Source organism: Phocoena sinus, chromosome 9 (assembly GCF_008692025.1).
Source record: "Phocoena sinus isolate mPhoSin1 chromosome 9, mPhoSin1.pri, whole genome shotgun sequence".
NCBI lineage: Eukaryota > Metazoa > Chordata > Mammalia > Artiodactyla > Phocoenidae > Phocoena > Phocoena sinus.
In genome coordinates this window covers 71,920,144-71,937,515 of record NC_045771.1, presented here as the reverse complement: position 1 = coordinate 71,937,515, position 17,372 = coordinate 71,920,144, and the positions used below count along the sequence as shown (strand labels likewise).

At 37.5% G+C, this 17,372-nt stretch overlaps 1 protein-coding gene across 31 annotated transcripts in view; it reads right to left on the bottom strand.

The window, feature by feature from the left end:
• HDAC9 (histone deacetylase 9) overlaps positions 1-17,372 on the bottom strand; it is an 825,073-nt gene that overhangs the window by 395,733 nt on the left and 411,968 nt on the right. For 23 of the 31 annotated variants that reach the window (XM_032642314.1, XM_032642328.1, XM_032642313.1 and 20 more), the window contains one exon: positions 3,521-6,150. The exons of 6 other annotated variants lie outside the window; for them this stretch is intronic. In XM_032642314.1, coding sequence (XP_032498205.1) covers positions 5,836-6,150 — 315 coding nt within the window. In that variant the 3' untranslated portion in view covers positions 3,521-5,835. Of the gene's footprint in view, positions 1-3,520; positions 6,151-11,902; positions 11,984-17,372 lie in introns of those variants that run through there. 2 more of the 31 variants (XM_032642312.1, XM_032642337.1) reach the window with 2 other exon arrangements.

Sequence of the window (17,372 nt, the reverse complement as noted above, 5' to 3'; positions counted from 1 at the left end):
ACCAGATAACCCAGCAATTTCACTCCTAGCTATATACCCCAAAACACTGAAAACATGTTAAAATAAAAATCTGTACACGAATTTTCAGAGCAGCATTACTCGTAATACACAAAAAGTGAAAACCACCCAAATGTCCATCAACTGATGAACGGATAAACAAAACATAGTATATCCATACAACAGAATATTGTCCAGTCATAAGAAGTACTAATACACGCTGTAATGTGGAGAAACCTGAAAATATTATGCAAAGTCAAAGAAGCCAGACACAGACACATAAAAGGCCACATAATGTATGATTTCATTTATATGAAAATGTCCACAAAAGGAAAATCCATAGGAACATAAAGTAGATTAGTGGCTGCCAGGGGTTGGAGGAGTGGGGGATGAAGAGTGTCCACACTTAACTGGTACAGAATTTCTTTGAGTTGATGAAAATGTTGTGGAATTAGGAAGTAGTGATGGCTGCGCATCATCGTGAATATACTAAAACCCACTGAATTGTACACTTTAAAATGGATAAAATGGTGCATTTTATGTTATATGAGTTTTATCTCAATAAAAAACACAAAAACAAAAAACAACATACCACAGTAGCTCAGAAATTCTGAGGAAAAATAATTTGCCACGTTTTGGCAAACTCCATAATAGACTAGGAAATTATTCTATTAGAAGAGAGAAGCAAAACAAACACTATCAAAGAACTAATAGCAGTAAATACAGTAACCTATATTTATACTACAACTATACTTGACCTACAATTAACATGCAGGTGAAATATACAAGAAATAGAAGACAGTCTTATGAAAACAATGAATCAGAGAATCAAAGAATCTTAGGTAAAAACTATTAAAAATCAAGACATATTTTAAGAAGTGGTTTAGGGCCCTTGGCCATCTCCAGAGCACTGTTTCTGAATCAGACTCTCCCAAGGGGCTGGAAAAATGTAGATTGCTGGGCTCCTAGTCAGTACAACAGGAGCAGAACCTCTGCAGGGTGTGGTCAGGAATCTCAATTGTCAACGTCTTTCCTCAAGACAATTTTTATGCACTTTTCAATAGGAAAACCACTTAGGAGGCCTAGAACTCAAGAAAAACATCCTTATTTATTTATTTTTTTAACGATACTATATACAGACTATTTTATGTCAAAGTGACTATCAAGTGCATCCTTGATACGTCAAAAAAGTTTTTAAAGGCAGTGTCCTGACTGCTTAGAAATTGAAGTCTCCTCCCCTTCGCTGGGGAATGAAGGTAAGAAGTGGCAAGGGAGAGCTGTGAGCTGGTTGAAATCTTGTCTCTTTCACTCTCCCCAAAAGTTAATTCCAAGTGCAGTCACTGTTTCACCCCATCTCAGGACTGCCTCTGGTCAGAAAAAAAGGGACTCACAAATTTTCATGATTCTAAACAGTTGAACATAATGTACAAGAATTAGATTGCTCATCTGTGAATTAGAATAAAAAAAGAGTCCTGATCTCCTAACTTACAGCAATGACTGAAAGAGAAAATGGATTCAAAACAGTTTGGAAACGCTGATGGGCAAGAGAGAGAGCGAGACTTGGACACGTAAGAAGAACTGTTGCACAAATACAGCTCAGTGGTAGAGGCTGAGAACAAGGGCTTCAAACTGGAGCTAGACTGTCACTACCTGGGTGACCTTGACCTGATTTGACTTCTCTGGGCCCCAGCGCCCTCAGCTCTACAATGAGACAATAATATCTACCCTGTAAGGTTGTCGTGAGGACTAATGCTTTAAAAGATGTAAAGTGCTTATAACAAGACCTAGTACATTACATATTTGCAATAGTTAAAAGTCTTTTTGTAAATCAAGATGGTCCCCCAAAGTTGCATTTTCTACACCCTACAGTTTATAAGCCTTAAAGAAGTTACTTTAAATGAGAATAGAGACCTTTTAAAACCTAGATAGATTAGTTCTGTAAAGTCACATTCCCAATATCCTGCTTCATTTGCCTGAGTTCTTTGATTGCCTGCACACACCCACCCCTTACTTTCCCTTTAAAATCCAGTTGGAGGGATGATCAATAATAAAGGGGATGGTAATCTACCTCTCAAACTCCTTCTCTAGTATCTCCAAGTCCCTGGTTGTAAATGCTTATAATTTGTACACCTGGATTACTTATCATTGTTCACCCATAATTATATACCCACAATTGTATATTTCCATTAGTGGAAAAAAAATCACAAAGGAATGCCACATTTTAAAAAATGCTGTTGTCCTCCTATATATCCGTTGAGTACCAGGCTTCAAGAAAATGTTTAGTGTCTGAATTCCTTTTTAACATACTTTAGAAAAAAAGAAGTATGAAGCAACATAAAAATTTCTTAAAAACTGTCTTTCTTAGAACTATGAAAAGTAGCAGTCTCCATTTCAGCAGCCACCTTCACCAGGGAGAAGGCAGCTCTTGACTATCAGAAGAGGAAATCTAATGGCTATTCATTTCAGGTCCTGGCAAAAACTATTTTTCTGAAGAAGAAGTTTCTAATATTGATGCAGTTATCAGTCCCTGTACATTCTGGAAATCAGACACACAGTATAAAATCATTATCTAATTGATTCTTCCAACTCTTTTTTGAGGATCTCTAGTACCAAGTTAATTTTGTAATTTTACCATCCAAAGGCAATTTTCAGGAAATTACGACTAGCATCAATGGTATTTCCACAATTCTGACCAAATTATCTAGTTTACAGCATTATGGAATGATAATCCATTTCATAATACTCAATGATATTAGCTCCAGAATTAGAGTAGCTTTACCTCATGTGACACTATTGAAGTTTAAAGAGAATCAAAGAATATAAAACAAATATTTTTAACCTACTGAACCAAATACACAGTAACACATTATGAAGTACTGACTAGTAAGTTTTGCTTGCAACTGACCAGAAAAGGAAAAGGAACCCTTGGAATGTACATGGTCCGGTTCCCTTCACTTGAGTCAGGCTCCTTATTCTTCACACTACTGTTTCCATATAAGGGGAGGTCATTTAATTACTCTTTTCTCTTTAAAGTTACGTACTGTCACTTTATACTTGTAGGTCAGGTCCTTACTGTAATAGATATAACTATTATGATACACAGAAAATTATTCATTTTAATATTTTATTGAGTGCTTGACATCTTCAAGGGATTATATTAACCTTTTTAAAAATAATTTTTAAGTTGAGCAAAGTTAGGAACTGATATCTATTTATATAAAATTTTATATTTAGAAGTTGACATCAAAGATGATAACATACGAAAAAGGCCACGCGGGGAAAATAAAACTGCAACAAATTTTACATGTGTTTGCTATGTGACAATGGCTGATGTAAACAGGTTAAAGTCACTATTGCTGAATTTATTATTTTTAATGGCATTAGAAGTAACTGCTCGAAAGATCTTTATTTTCTTGTTTCAACAAAGAATGGCAATATATTTTGGTATATGAGACCTAGTGCATGAGCTTCAAATTCGATTAAATATATCAAGTTTACACAAAGCCATATGTATGAAAGGGGATCTTTTAAAAAAAACTTTATTTGAGAAAGGAAGAGACTTATAACAGAAGGCAAGAAGAGAAACATACAAACAATATATTTACAACACAAAACAAGAGATCACCTTCAAGGGTGTAAATTATAATAAATACAGTAGATTTTAAAAGAGACATTTATCAATTAGCTCTAAGATTATTTAAGTCCAGCTTTCCTTTTCACTGGTTCCAGGTAGTTTCTTGATTAAATTCAAAGACTATCAAATTCAAACAATTAACGTCCACCAACTGTACTGATGAAGCTCTCTCAAATGACATTATAAAAAATAGGGTTTTTTTTTGTTTGTGATTACATATCTTTGCAGTAATATTATACAAAAGCCTGCTCAGCCACATGTTCCTCCCCAAATAAAATGTATTTTAAAAGATGCACTATCCCTTTTTTATGAGATTGAAAAAAGACTTTAAAGAAAATGTATATTTATGAGATGGGAAAAATAAACAATTTTATCTTAGGAATGTCATACTTTTAATGCAAAACAACTGACAAAAAGTCATTTTAATCTGAAGGAATATACTAACCAAAATATGTTGGTAGTAGGAAGTGTTGCCTATCACAGCTATTTGTCAAATTATCAGGACTTTCATTACATGGAAATGTTTTAAACTTTCTAACTTCTAGTTATGTTAATTTAATTTGAATGGAGACTTTTTAAAAAAGGATAATGTATCTTTAGCAGTAACCTTTTTTAAGAAATATTTTAAAATGTCACAGCAAAATGTAAACAACACGTGCCAGTAACATACAGTTGTACAAGGTCTACATTTGGCAAAACTGCTATATCTCCTTTGAAACAGGATACTACACCTTAAAATGCCTTGGATTTAGAAATATAAATATTTTAATAGAAAAAAACCTCACAAAGATTCTAGGTCAATTTGGATTATCCATATTAAAGGGGTCTTAATACAACGAATCTTTAACTAGCTTAACAAAAGTAAACCTATAAAACAAGGTAAACATATCAAAAGGGAGTATGAAGGAAATGTTCCAGTGAAAAGCTTCCTTAACAATTTCCCTACTTGTGGTGTTATTTTCTTAGACAATAAATCAATTCATAGAGTGCCCTTTAAAAACAGAGAGAGTAAAACACTATCCTCCGTTTTTTTTTTTTTTCCCTACATTCCTCAGTACATGAATCACTTGGACTTCCTGTTTCCACAAGGCATTTCCTGTTCGGCCTCATAGAATCAGTTTTCTGTAGAACAGCAGGAACCTGACAAAGAACTGACTTAAATAAACAGTCTACTGTTGCCTTCAAAGTTGTTTGCATTTCATAACATCAAAGGACATAGTCCTTCTGAAGGTGCATTATGTACAAGTAGATTCTTTTGTTAAACCTAACTTTCCTAATTTTTTATTTGCCAAAAGAGTATGGTATATGCCGTGTCATTATGGAATTATATTAAAGAGATCCTAGTGACAATGATTATCAAACATGATACACCTTCTTCTTTTAAACACGATTTTGACTTCATATCAGATAATAATCACACCGTTACTATGTTTTCCACAACTGTAGATACAATACAGTATCTGATTGGACCATAATGCTGCACATTACTTCTTGCCAACGTTTGCATCTGCTTCATTTGATCTTTTTCAACAAACAATGTCATCAAATAACACAGGATAAAAATGAAATGAGCAGTACTAGGTGAGACATAATGTAATATTTAAAATAGTGCTGTGCTGTACTTTGCATCTATATATTTAAAACCACCTCTATTCCTAAAATTTTCAGTTGCAATCTATACAATAACCTAGGACTACTGGCATAGTAACCAGAACATTTCACTTAACAAAAAAAGAGAGGGGAAGGAAGGGCTGACTACCTTTAACAGGGTTCAAGACTGTAGTATGATACATTATGTACAACAATGTGAAAATTGAATTCTGCATATCAAAAAAATCAAGAACTAATAGAATGTTTCATTGACCAGACTGGGAAACTATATCCAGCAGTCACTGATCTCAACAGATAAACTAAAAACAACAGTGATTTCGTTTTCCTTAGAAGTAATTGGTGGGGCAGGCTTTGGGATGAATTAAAACCCTATTACTTGGATACTGATGTAGTATAATTTTAGTGTAACAGGTATTTCCTTACCAGTAGAGTTTCAATGAAACCTTGATATCTATATAGAGATCAGTATATAGAAAGATCTATATATAGACATATCTGCATTAGAATCCTTAAACACTAAAGTCAAATCATTCAGAGATATAATAGGATAGGAAATTATATCCATTTACCAAGGCCTGCAATGCATTTCATATTCAGATAATGACTTTAATTACAAATCCTGGAGCTAAATCTTTGCCTATTACCTGTTGCATAAAAGCAGCCTGCTCCCCAGATTCCATTTCCTGGATCTGAGCATCTTCATCACTGTCCACTGGTTCCTCCTTGACCTTCACAGCCCCAACTTGTCCCAATGTGTCATCCACACAAGCACTGCTGTCACTCCTAGTGCTGTTGCCACTAGAGGGCGCTCTGTCTTCCTGCATCGCCTGGTCCCCCTGAAGCTCTTCCTCCGCTTCCTCGAGGTGACTGCCTGGTTGCTTCAGTTGTTCAATAGATTTCGAAAGCAGCTAGAAGAGAGTGTTCAGGGGTTCAAAATTCAATAGTTCTTGGTGGTAACAGAGCAGCAATAAACACTTTGATTTCTTATGACTCTACTTCAGTACACTCTGATGTCTAATCTCTGAACATTCCTTTCAGAATGAATTTGTATGCAACAAACTTCCTCAGTAGTACTAAATCTGAAGCAGTCCCATCAATTCCATATTGTATGGGTGTCCTAGACAGCGACTGAAGTCTTTAAGTGGTTTTTAAAGATACATCACTCTTTTGGAAAAAAGTAAATAATAAACTTTTTCTATGGAAACCACAAAACTTTCACAATCTCATTTTCCAACAAATGGCAACCACTGTAAAAGGCAGAAGCACAAATGCTAAGAGTTCTTCTTGCCTATTCATTTTCCTATACCTAAATGGTCAAATGATAAAAGACCTTCATATATACTTCTGAAACATGGATATACTGATTTTGAAATCCTGAACTTTAAAAAGATGTGGAATTAAAAAAAAAATTGACAGCACTAAAAATGTTTTATAAACATATCCAAATGTAAATTAAATAACAGGAGAGAGACAAAGAATTCTTTTTAATTTGAAAATTATTATTTAGATCTTTTATTTTGTAAATTAAATCATACTTAATCTTCAGAAGTTATGAATTATCATTAAAAAAATAATTGACAACACACCTATCTTAAACAATAGCAAAATGCCATAGTATAAAAGCTCAGTATATGGGGAAGAATTCTCAAGATGATTCCATCTCGTGTAGGCTTTTTGTTTTATTTGACAAGGACCCTATTGACTGATCATCTTCAGATCTTGAACTGTGTTTTCAAGAGTGGTTAGAATTTTCTGCTGAGTCAGTGCCCATGTAAGCAACACACCAATTATTATAATGAGCAGCACGGTTAGAATACTGCCACAAAAATCATGAATACAGATTTTTCTATGAAAAATTCAAATTTACCTCCCACTCACACCTAACTAAACACATACTGTAGAGTTAGAATACATAAGAACTCAAACTTCGCAGGGTGTCTCTAACCCCTCAGATCATTCCTCCAATGCCCTGCATACGCTGACAAAGCCTTTCAATTTCACTGTAGTAGAATTATCCTGGGGGTTTTCATTCATTTGTTCAGCAAATATTTACTGAGTGCCAACTATGTTCAAGACACCCTGCTAGGCACTGGGAAAACAGCCACTGCCCTGCCCTCATGGAGCTTATAGTTTAGAGTGTTAGAAAGGCACCAAATAGATACATAAATTTGTTCTTCAAGTGTGGTAAATGAAAAAAAAAAAAGAAACACAGGGTGTTAAAAGAAAACAACACACTAGTTGGTATAGGAGGGGAAGTGTGGAGTATGAAGGAAAGTTTCACTGAGGAAGGTCTATGTTTAGGCTGAGACATGAAAGATGAAGGATGGACAGGAGTCGTTGGGTGTGTGTAAGGAGTGGAAATCAGGAGCACTTCTGGCAGAAGGCACAGTGCGTGGACTGACAGAGGAGCCCCATGCATTTGAGCCATTGAAAGGCCAGTGGGGTTTGAGCACAGGAAGACAGGGAGAGAAAGCTGGAAGATGATTTTGGAGAGGGTAGCACAGTTTATAATATATTTGGGTTGTGAATAAGCTTCTAGAGAAATAAAATCTAACTTAGGATAAACCATATATGAGACCTAAACATCACTAATCCTAAACTAGACATGATCAAGCGAAGAGAATACATACCAATCAAAACTCATATCAAAATGAAGAAGGTAAACTTAAATATTAATTTCCTTCGTCCCTACAATCTAACGTCTATTGTTCCTGGACAGTTAGTATAAGGAGAACATTCATCCCACCATGCTTTAAATGTTTTTAGGTACTTTTTAGGAAACTATCTGCAGAACTTTTGTACCGATCGTGAACACTGACCAGCTCTTCTTGTCTTAAATACATAATAACTTGAACACTGCTGAGATTCTGGAGGAAAGAGACAATGTAATATTCCTGGACTCTGACTACACAATTGTAAAATTCCATTTAATTGGCTAGGGAAAAAAAACATCTAACACCACAGAAAACGAGCAGGGTTTTAATTGAAAAGCTCCAGTTTTAGCTGGGACACCAGAGATAAGAACATTCGGTGACCAACACCCACTCATTTTTTCAGAGAGAGAGAGAGAGACAGAGAAAGAGAGAGAGAGAGAAAGAAAGAGAGAGAGAGAGAGACAGAGGTCATCAGCCAGGCCTGCAACTTTGACCTCCATCACTAACCTAGGATGACATACAAGAGCAGGTTAGAGGATTTTGTGGGGACAAGAGATTTACTTAGAAAAAGTACTAGTCAGGTGAAAGAGACTGCAGGAGCCCCTCAGAAAGACTATCTGCCAGAAGACTGCTGCAATTCATCTTACGGATGGATGTACTGAGCTGTAGAAAGGCCCCCTCTTGCTACCAAAGCTTCACTGGAAACGTTCACGGGAGCTATAGCTTATCAGAGCTGATGGGCCAAGGATACCGGTGGGTCAGAGACGCCTCCACAAGGTGGTCAAACAATCCTGCCCATAAGAGCCTCTGTGAGGGCAAAAGAAAAAAAAACTCTATGGGATGTGTGGCCACAGGACAGGAACTAAAGGCCATTCATGAAAGGTCAGCCAGAGAGCACATGACCAGTGTCCAGGAAATGCCACGTCAAAAGTTCCTGCTGGGTTTCCCTGGTGGCGCAGTGGTTGAGAGTCCGCCTGCCGATGCAGGGGACGCGGGTTCGTACCCTGGTCTGGGAGGATACCACATGCCGCAGAGCGGCTGGGCCCGTGAGCCATGGCCGCTAAGCCTGCGCGTCCGGAGCCTGTGCTCCGCAACGGGAGAGGTCACAACAGTGAGAGGCCCTCGTACAGCAAAAAAAAAAAGTTCCTGCTTCCTGTGGGTGACTCTGCATCTTATCCGGCTTCTGGATGTTTGACTACAGGGAGTATTTAATAACCAAGAGGAAGTTACAGACGCCACCCGCTAAGTAAAAAGACGTTCCTGTTGCTATTTCTCTCCTCAGCTTCAGTTGCAGCGTGGCCTCTCACTGCCTTGACCCCCTAGCCTCCAATGGTCTTGTCCTCCACCCTACCTCAGCTCCCGATGACCTGGTCTTCGTTGGTAACTGTACACTCTCCTAAACCTCAATTTCAAACATCGTTTCTTTCTTCTGGCTCACCCTCAGAATATTCTGACCCCAATCATTCCTCACCGCTGGAGGGTCTTCCAAGCTACTGAGCCTGTCACATTCTCACTGCCCATCACCGCCACCGCCCTCGTTCCCCGACCTCCTTCCTTGCTGGACTAGGTTCCATTCTCCTTCGATAAAAATCACTCGCTTATTATCTTCAACTCCCCTGCCCTTTTCAATATGGATTTCACTGTATAAGTAAGACTTCTAACCTTGGTTAATACTAAATCCCTGCCAAACCCAAGCAGCTGAATAAGCTAGGAAACAAATAAACAAATTACAGTCACGCTGAGTGTTTTTCTTCAAATTTGTGATCATAACCCTCAAATGGACCCTCAGTGCTGCCTGGAAATCCTAGTACATTTCTCTAGTTAATTTTCTCCCACTCTTTCAATGACTATTTCAAATTACTTCCTCTCTCCTCAAACCTCTAATATCCAGACCTCTTCCTCACTCCTGCTACCTTTGCTTCTTTATTTCGGTGAGCAAATAGAAGCATCACCAGAGAAACTCAACATTCTTCTACCAAGCTGTCCCACTCACTCTTCCTCCTGTTCCAGTGAAAGAAAGGTCTGTGCAGCCCTATCTTAGTCAACCCCTCAGCTTAATGCCCTGGGTCCTATCCATTCCTGCAGTTATCCACTCTGCCCTCCATCATTCATTTCCCTTCTCTGCTGCAGTACTTCCACTTGGACACCTTCAGTCTTATCATCCATTTAAAATGAAACCTCCCTGACCACCCCCACCCCCAAACCCATTATGTACCTTCCTTCACAGTAAAACTTCTTGAGTTATTTCTCTTCATTGTCTTCATTTCTCTTGTCCCATTCTCTTTAGAATTCTCGCCAACTAGGCTTTCATCCACACTATGTGACTGAAATCTCTCTCGTTAAAGCCAATAATGACTGCATAAATACCAAATCCAGTGGCACTTGAAATAGGTGCAGTCAGGATGAAGCATTTTAGAAAAGAAAACATGACAAAATCATAGCATCTTTGAAAGTAAGAGATTGATATTACTCACAGTGGTGCAGCCAAAGACCAGACAAGATATATGTGAATTTACTGAAATATAATTTCCTACAGATAGCAAATACATCAAAGAAAATCTTTAATACTGACAAAATGCTGAGTGGTTACAGAATAAATCATAAGTACATTTTAACAGAAAACCTTTAACAGAAAATCCGATCTGTTAATGTATTTCTGAGGTCACCGGAGTGCCCAGAAATCATATCATTTAGTCCATGAATCACATTTGGTATTTACCACCGCACTGACACAGCGACATACATGAAAGTGTGTATAACAATTTCCAGTGTACAACACAGAAACAATACTGTTTGTTCCGGTGCCTCTGGATTCATCTACACTTCTGCTGGACTAAAGGAAACACGAGGGAGAAAAGTGCCAGAATGGATAATGCTATGATAACTGGACAAGAAGGCCAGACGGCAAAATGATCTCTTCCAAGGGCAGAACTCCCTACGGGTTTGTAAAAGAAATGCTTCTTGACACAAAACAGTGACTTATGAGTGGAGATCGTATAGACGTAAAATGTTGGAATTGGAAATTTTCTAATAACATTCTTCAAATCCTTATTTTATAGAGAAGGAATTTCATGCCCAAGTAAAAGCCGAGTCATCTACAGAGAAGAGAAGACACCTAGAACTTTTTATACCCTTCCACTCTGCATTCTCCTCTCAAACGGCTATATTCCAATGACAACTGAATTCATATAAACAATTCCAATGTCTCCCCTGAGCTCCAAACTTGCATATTCAGCTGCTTACCTAACGTCATCACTTAGATCTAAAATATCCAACAGGCATCAGAAACTTTAAGTAGCTCAAAGATAACCTTTATTCCCATTGCACCCAAATGTATTGATCACCTAATTTTTCTCATCTGAGTAGACAGCATTACCCAGTGGCACGAGTCTAAAATCTAGGATTTATCCTTGTTTCTCTCTCACTTGTCTTCATAAGTATCTGAAAACTTAATTAGTGCGTAGCAACAAAGCTTTGAAACGTTTTTTCCCCCCAGGTTATGAGGCGAATGCCAGTATCCACGTGAATAATAACTACTACTTTTTCACCGTTTATGGAATAAAACGTGCTCTTTGTGAAGTTTCAAAAAATACAAAAGAAATAAATGGGATCTCCTGGAGACTGGTTTGCAAAATATAAATGCACAGAGGGAGTTGACCTGCACTTATTTTTTTTTAGATATTTGACTCAAGCTGTTTTTATTTAAACAGTCAAATTTGCCGGAGTGGAAAAATCAGCAATAAACATCAAGAAGATCTGCAAACAAAAGTCACAGAAAACCTGCCTGCCAGGTTTGACTTATTTCAGATTTTTAAAGTGAAAAGCTACTTGTTGTTATTTGTAAGTTTCTGACTATTTACTAGGAAATCCAGTGTTTGGACTACGTTGTCTTCTATGTGTTTTTGAACTACAAATGTGACCATTACAAAGAAGGTATGAGCAAACCCTTTTCTAATTTGTACTGTTGGTGAGTGGCCCCAGCTGCAGGGAGGAGCTGTCTGCTTACTCTCAGTGGGGTGGCAGGGTCTCTCTTTGGTTGAACATCTGGAGGTGATCCCCCAGCAAAGCTGAGCTGTTGCCTTGCTGGCTAGAAAACACAAGAAGAAACATCTGTGTGACAGATAAATGTGTAAGCCTGCGTGAGTCTCGGCTGAGGCCCCATCTGTAAAACACACTGTGTGTCATTCGTCTGACACCAGGTGAGTTACTTTGGTGGGGAACCCAGCTGAGATGAAGAAGATGATGGCTGAGCAGCTTCTTCTACTCCTTTTATCTGTGCTTTTCCTCATCTGTCAGCATGTCTCTGTATTCTCCATGCTACTGTACAGCAATTGTACCAAACACTAAGAATGCTGCAGGCGGTCCATCACCATTTGGGTTTGTAACACACACACTATACACACTTACACTGGAGAGTTTATAGACCAGATAGCATGATAATTTATCCAAACTGCTCACAGCTTCAAGTATTATAACTCGACTCTTGAATTCTTATCAATCCCTGCTAGGGTCATAACTATAGCAAGTCCACAATTTCAGTGGTTGGACTTTGTTATATTATATCATGTTCAACATAATTCCATGTTGAACATCATATAATCCATTGGCAAATGGTGTAAAATTCATTAAATAATATTTAAAGGCTGTGCTGCTAATCTTTACACATTGACCCATTTAAGACCATCTCTGTATAAGTTACATTGTTTGATAAAATTCTAGAAACCAGCATTTATATTTTTAACTTTAGCCACAGAAATCCTTCATGTCCCCACAAATATCTTTAGATATGGAATATCAAACTAAGAACGGAGTATACAAGGAGTAAATCTGTTTCTGATAGACATCTGATTTTCTGAAATTGCCAACAAACCATTCAGCACAAGTGTTTGAATTAAACCATGCAAAATGACCTTCAACCCTATTCATCACTTTCTTATTTTGCCTCAGATTTTAAGACAGATTTTACTTGGGGAATGGCAATAGCATAAGTTTTTTTTTTTTCCTTTTAAATAAATGTAAAATACTTCTTTTGGAAAATAAAACCCTTCCCTTAAGCTCCAAGGAAACTAGATTTAAAAATAATGATAAAATTCTGCCTCAATTCACAAATAGATTAGGTATGTACCAACTGTTCTCAAAAACAACCAGAGCTTGGAGGGCTTTCAAATCAAGAGGTCTTCTTAGAGAAGAACTCCGACTCAAGCCAAAATACTACATGCCATTTTGCTTCTGTGAATTTTAGGGAAATAACCAGCAGAAGCAAAGTTAAATAACAAGAGAGAAAGATTTTCTAAGTACTGGTCCATTATTCACATAAGTTAAAACTCTAAACTGAAAAACACCCTTTCTTGCCAATACTGAAGAGATATAAAATTAATCTAGGGATCAAATGAATTCTTAATAAAAATGCGTTTATTTTTATAATGCTAAACGACTATCCAAAACAATGCCAGCAATTAAAATATCCTTTCTTCGGCTCTCAAAACATCCTGATATTCCAATAACTCAATTATGTGTTCACTTCCAGAAAGGAGACTGAACATTTCCTCCTCCCGGCTAGTTAGAGAAACTTACCCACTCTTTCATTCATTCAACAAATTTTTACTGAGCACTTGCTATAGGCCATGACCTGGGAAGAGAGCGGTCAATCAGGCAAGATTCTGTCTCTCAGGGGGAAATAAAAAATAAGTAACTGAAGATTGGAACTAAATGTGATAGGGAATAATGGGGGAAGGAGTGGGTGTCTGTGTCCAGTTTGGATGGGCAAGGAAGGCCGCTCTGAATAGCTGAGGTTTGAGCTGAGAGAGACTCCAAAACCAAGGTCGAATCACAAGAACACCTGGAGGTCGAACATTCCACACAGAACTGTGACTCGCAGTTCATTCCAGGAGATGGAAGGAGACTCCTCACACACTGGAGAGAAGGCCAATGTGGTGGGAGCTCAGCGAGTAAGGGTGGGGAGTCGGAGATAAGGTCAGTGAGGGGGCAAGAGCCTGTGGGCCATGAAAAGATATTTGGATTTTATCCAACAAACAATAAGGAGCAACTGGGGAGTTTTTAGGAAGCCCTTGACATGATTTGATTTGCATTTGTAAATGATCTCTCTGGCTGCTACAGAAGATTGGATTTAGGTGGGGAAAAGTGGAAACAGGAAGACTGGCCTTTCAGAACATAAAATCCTCAGCAAGAGAGTGTAACAAGACTATTAGGGGCTTTTCTTAACTAGAACACAAATGAGCTATTTTTCCTTCTTTTAGAGCACTGTGTAATTTTATGTCCTTTTATATTACATAATAGGATTTTTCCCTGATAATCTCCTTCTTGATCTTCAGTTGACAGTGCATTTTCTTTTAAAGTTTTATTTTTTCCTTCTTTAAGGGTAATGAAGAGAGGCACAGTGAGGAAAGGCATGCTTATTTTCTTTGCTAACTCTTGGTGATTTTGGACTGTGTCTCAGAATAGACAAGATCTCAAAGCCAGGGAGCTCCTGATCACTTGACTCATAAACATCTCCCTTTCTCCCTTCAATCCCTTGCTTGGGTAAACTGGATAGCAGTGCAAGCGATACTTAAAAAAGACAACCAAGAGTAAACCCCAGACAATAATTGCCACATGGAAAAGTGGGCCCAGTGTAGCCAGACTTTTCAGGCAATGCCAGAAATCCAGATTTGTATTTGAAATGATTGACCAAAAACTTGAATGCTTTTTAAGACACCAGGCAGGCCAAAGACATCAGTTCAATGGAATGGATCCAGTCCATAGACTATCAGCTTGTGACCTCCGCAAAGAATCCCTTATGTCTCTTCTTGCTTGAACATTTTATGGTTTAAATCATTTAGGGCTGATGTCTGCATGCTCTTAAAATACACCATCCCTCATACTTGTGATTCGTTTTATGTTCCCTACATGGTCAAAAATTCAAGTACTTTGCCAGGGGTTGGAGGTAGGAGTATGGATTGACTACAAAAGAGCAACACAGGGGAATTTTGGAAGTTGAGGGAATTGTTCTATATCTTGATTGCAGTAATTATATGACGATATACATTTGTCAAAACTCATTCAACTGTGCGGCAAAAGGAATAAATTTTACAGTGTGTGAATTATACCTCAATAAAAAATTCAATAACTAACCATAATATTGTTCCAAAGAGAAAACAAGGTCAGCTTCATGATGAATACGAAGATGCAAGGAAGGGCTGGAACAACATTTCATGGTTTGGTTTACAACAAAGTAGCTTGATGCAATACTGAGGCAAGTGAAAAATGTGTGTCTTAGAAATATTCTACACTTCCAGAAAGCCATTTCCATTAACATAACTGGGAAGATATAACTCTTGGTGCTATATAAGAATATAAATACTGTGTTAAATGGAAGGATTTCTTACTTTGTTTACAAAGCACTTTCAATACATCCTCTCATGGAATTCTCACTATAAACCTCTAAAGTGTGCAGATTAGAGCATTAGTGGAAAAAGAGGTTTGACACTTTGGCCAAAATCACAAAACAAATAAATAAGTGTGCAGGGCATCAGAAACTTCTCTTGGAAAGGCTACCCAGCATTCTAGATTTTGCAATTCACATGAACTATGCCTTCTGTAGAACTATCTTTGATTAAAATTATCTATCTGCATGTCTATGAGCCATTCAAGGGGAAAAACATGCCTTCTCTGCCTTCACTTCCAGGACGCAGCAAAAGAGTTGCTAATAAATCTTTGTGGAACACCAATTATTCCATGCCAGGAAATTATGTTTTAGAAGTGAGTTTTTATTGCTGGTTGATACAACTAAGTTGATAGCAAGAGAGTAACGGTATATTTAGGACATGGGAGCAGAGCCCTGGATGCAATTCTGCCTGAAGGAATGGGAATACTCCAGACTGTATGACATTTCAGGGTCACTATAATCCCTCAGTCTTCATAAATATTTAGAGAAAGAGCAGAAAGATACAGAGGAAAAAAACCCTAAAATCAGGAACTTATAAGCAACCAAAATCTGTAACAAAGAGACTGCTACACATCGGTGGTTTTCATGTCCACAAATCACTTAGTTATATTAAAAATTCCTTAGTAAGACTTAATTATTTCATTCTGTCAAATGAAACTATTTGTCAAGGTTGGGAAACAACCAAATTATTTAGCTTCCCTCTCCTTTTGAACTCCTGGAATCAACATCAGTCAAACCACTCACATGGCCTAATTCCCCAGATACTTTTCTTTCCCCTATTTTCTTACCTCATAGTCATGTCCAACTATTGTTTTTCTCATTCAATAAAAGCGTCTCTGACTAGATTAAGAGTGCAGAGTGAAAGGGAAAGGTCGAGGTCCTTCCCTTGGTCTTCAAGTTATGAAAGCAGCCCTGGGAACGTTTATGAATGTTACACATTAATCCACTGAAATGGTCATTTAGTTTCTTTTCCAAACACAGGATTTCATCACATCTAATAATAAAGCAACAAGCCATTTTCTGTATATTATAAACCATCAACTTGTAATTATATAGTGAAATGCTTCTATATGAATTCTCTATGATGATGTAAGCCGGTATTGCAGCATAAGTAGTTTTTTTTTTTTTTTTAAGCCCAATACATACCTACAAGGATCTATTTACATTGGGCTAATCATGTCGAAATAGCATCTATTTAAGGGTAAAGTCAAAGTTTCTTTTATAAATCTCTATAGATAGATAAATAATCTAGGAGGCATTTTACTGTTATAAAATTAAGACTGCCTTTCAATGCCTGCTAAAGTTTTTGGACATACTATCCATCTAATGGGCAAAATGTAATCCTAAATTGGTGATTAAAGACTCTGCATGGAAACAAGCTGTCAAATGGATAGAGAGAAATTAAACCTGACAACGGTAATGCCTACTTTCCTAAATGAAAGCCCAGTTCAAGTTTCTACTCATCCATTTTTCAAAACTTAAAACAAGGCATTTTCCAAACCACCCATAGATGAGATGCCAACATTTGCATTTCACTTGAACTTGATGAAGTCAGTTGACTTTCAGCTTCAGGCTTGCTCAGAACTCCTGTGAGAAGATGTTTGCCCAGTCTAAAAAATATGGCAATGTTACAACACAGAAGAAAGGAATGAAGTGCGGCCTGGCTGTAGTTGGCTCTGTACTGCATTCACACTGCATTGCTGGAAAGTCAACAGGATATCTGAAAGTCCCGCCATCGGGTCCATATAAAAAGACATCCAAATGAATAACTGGATGGAGGGCAATGAGTGGAGAACTGGGAAGCAAGGTCAGCAAATGGGATTTCTCCTTCCTGGCAAATCCAAACAAATACCTTAAAAATAAGATAACCCTCCTTTTTCTTGTTTGTTTGCCTTGTTTTTTTATTGTAAGTTTCCTACTTTTTGGCAAAAATAAAGCTAGGAAAACCTTGTCTCCTGCTTAGTGATAAAAGCAACATTGAAATCATAAGCCTAAGTTTACGTTAAGGACAGGTTTTTGTGTCATGCAACCT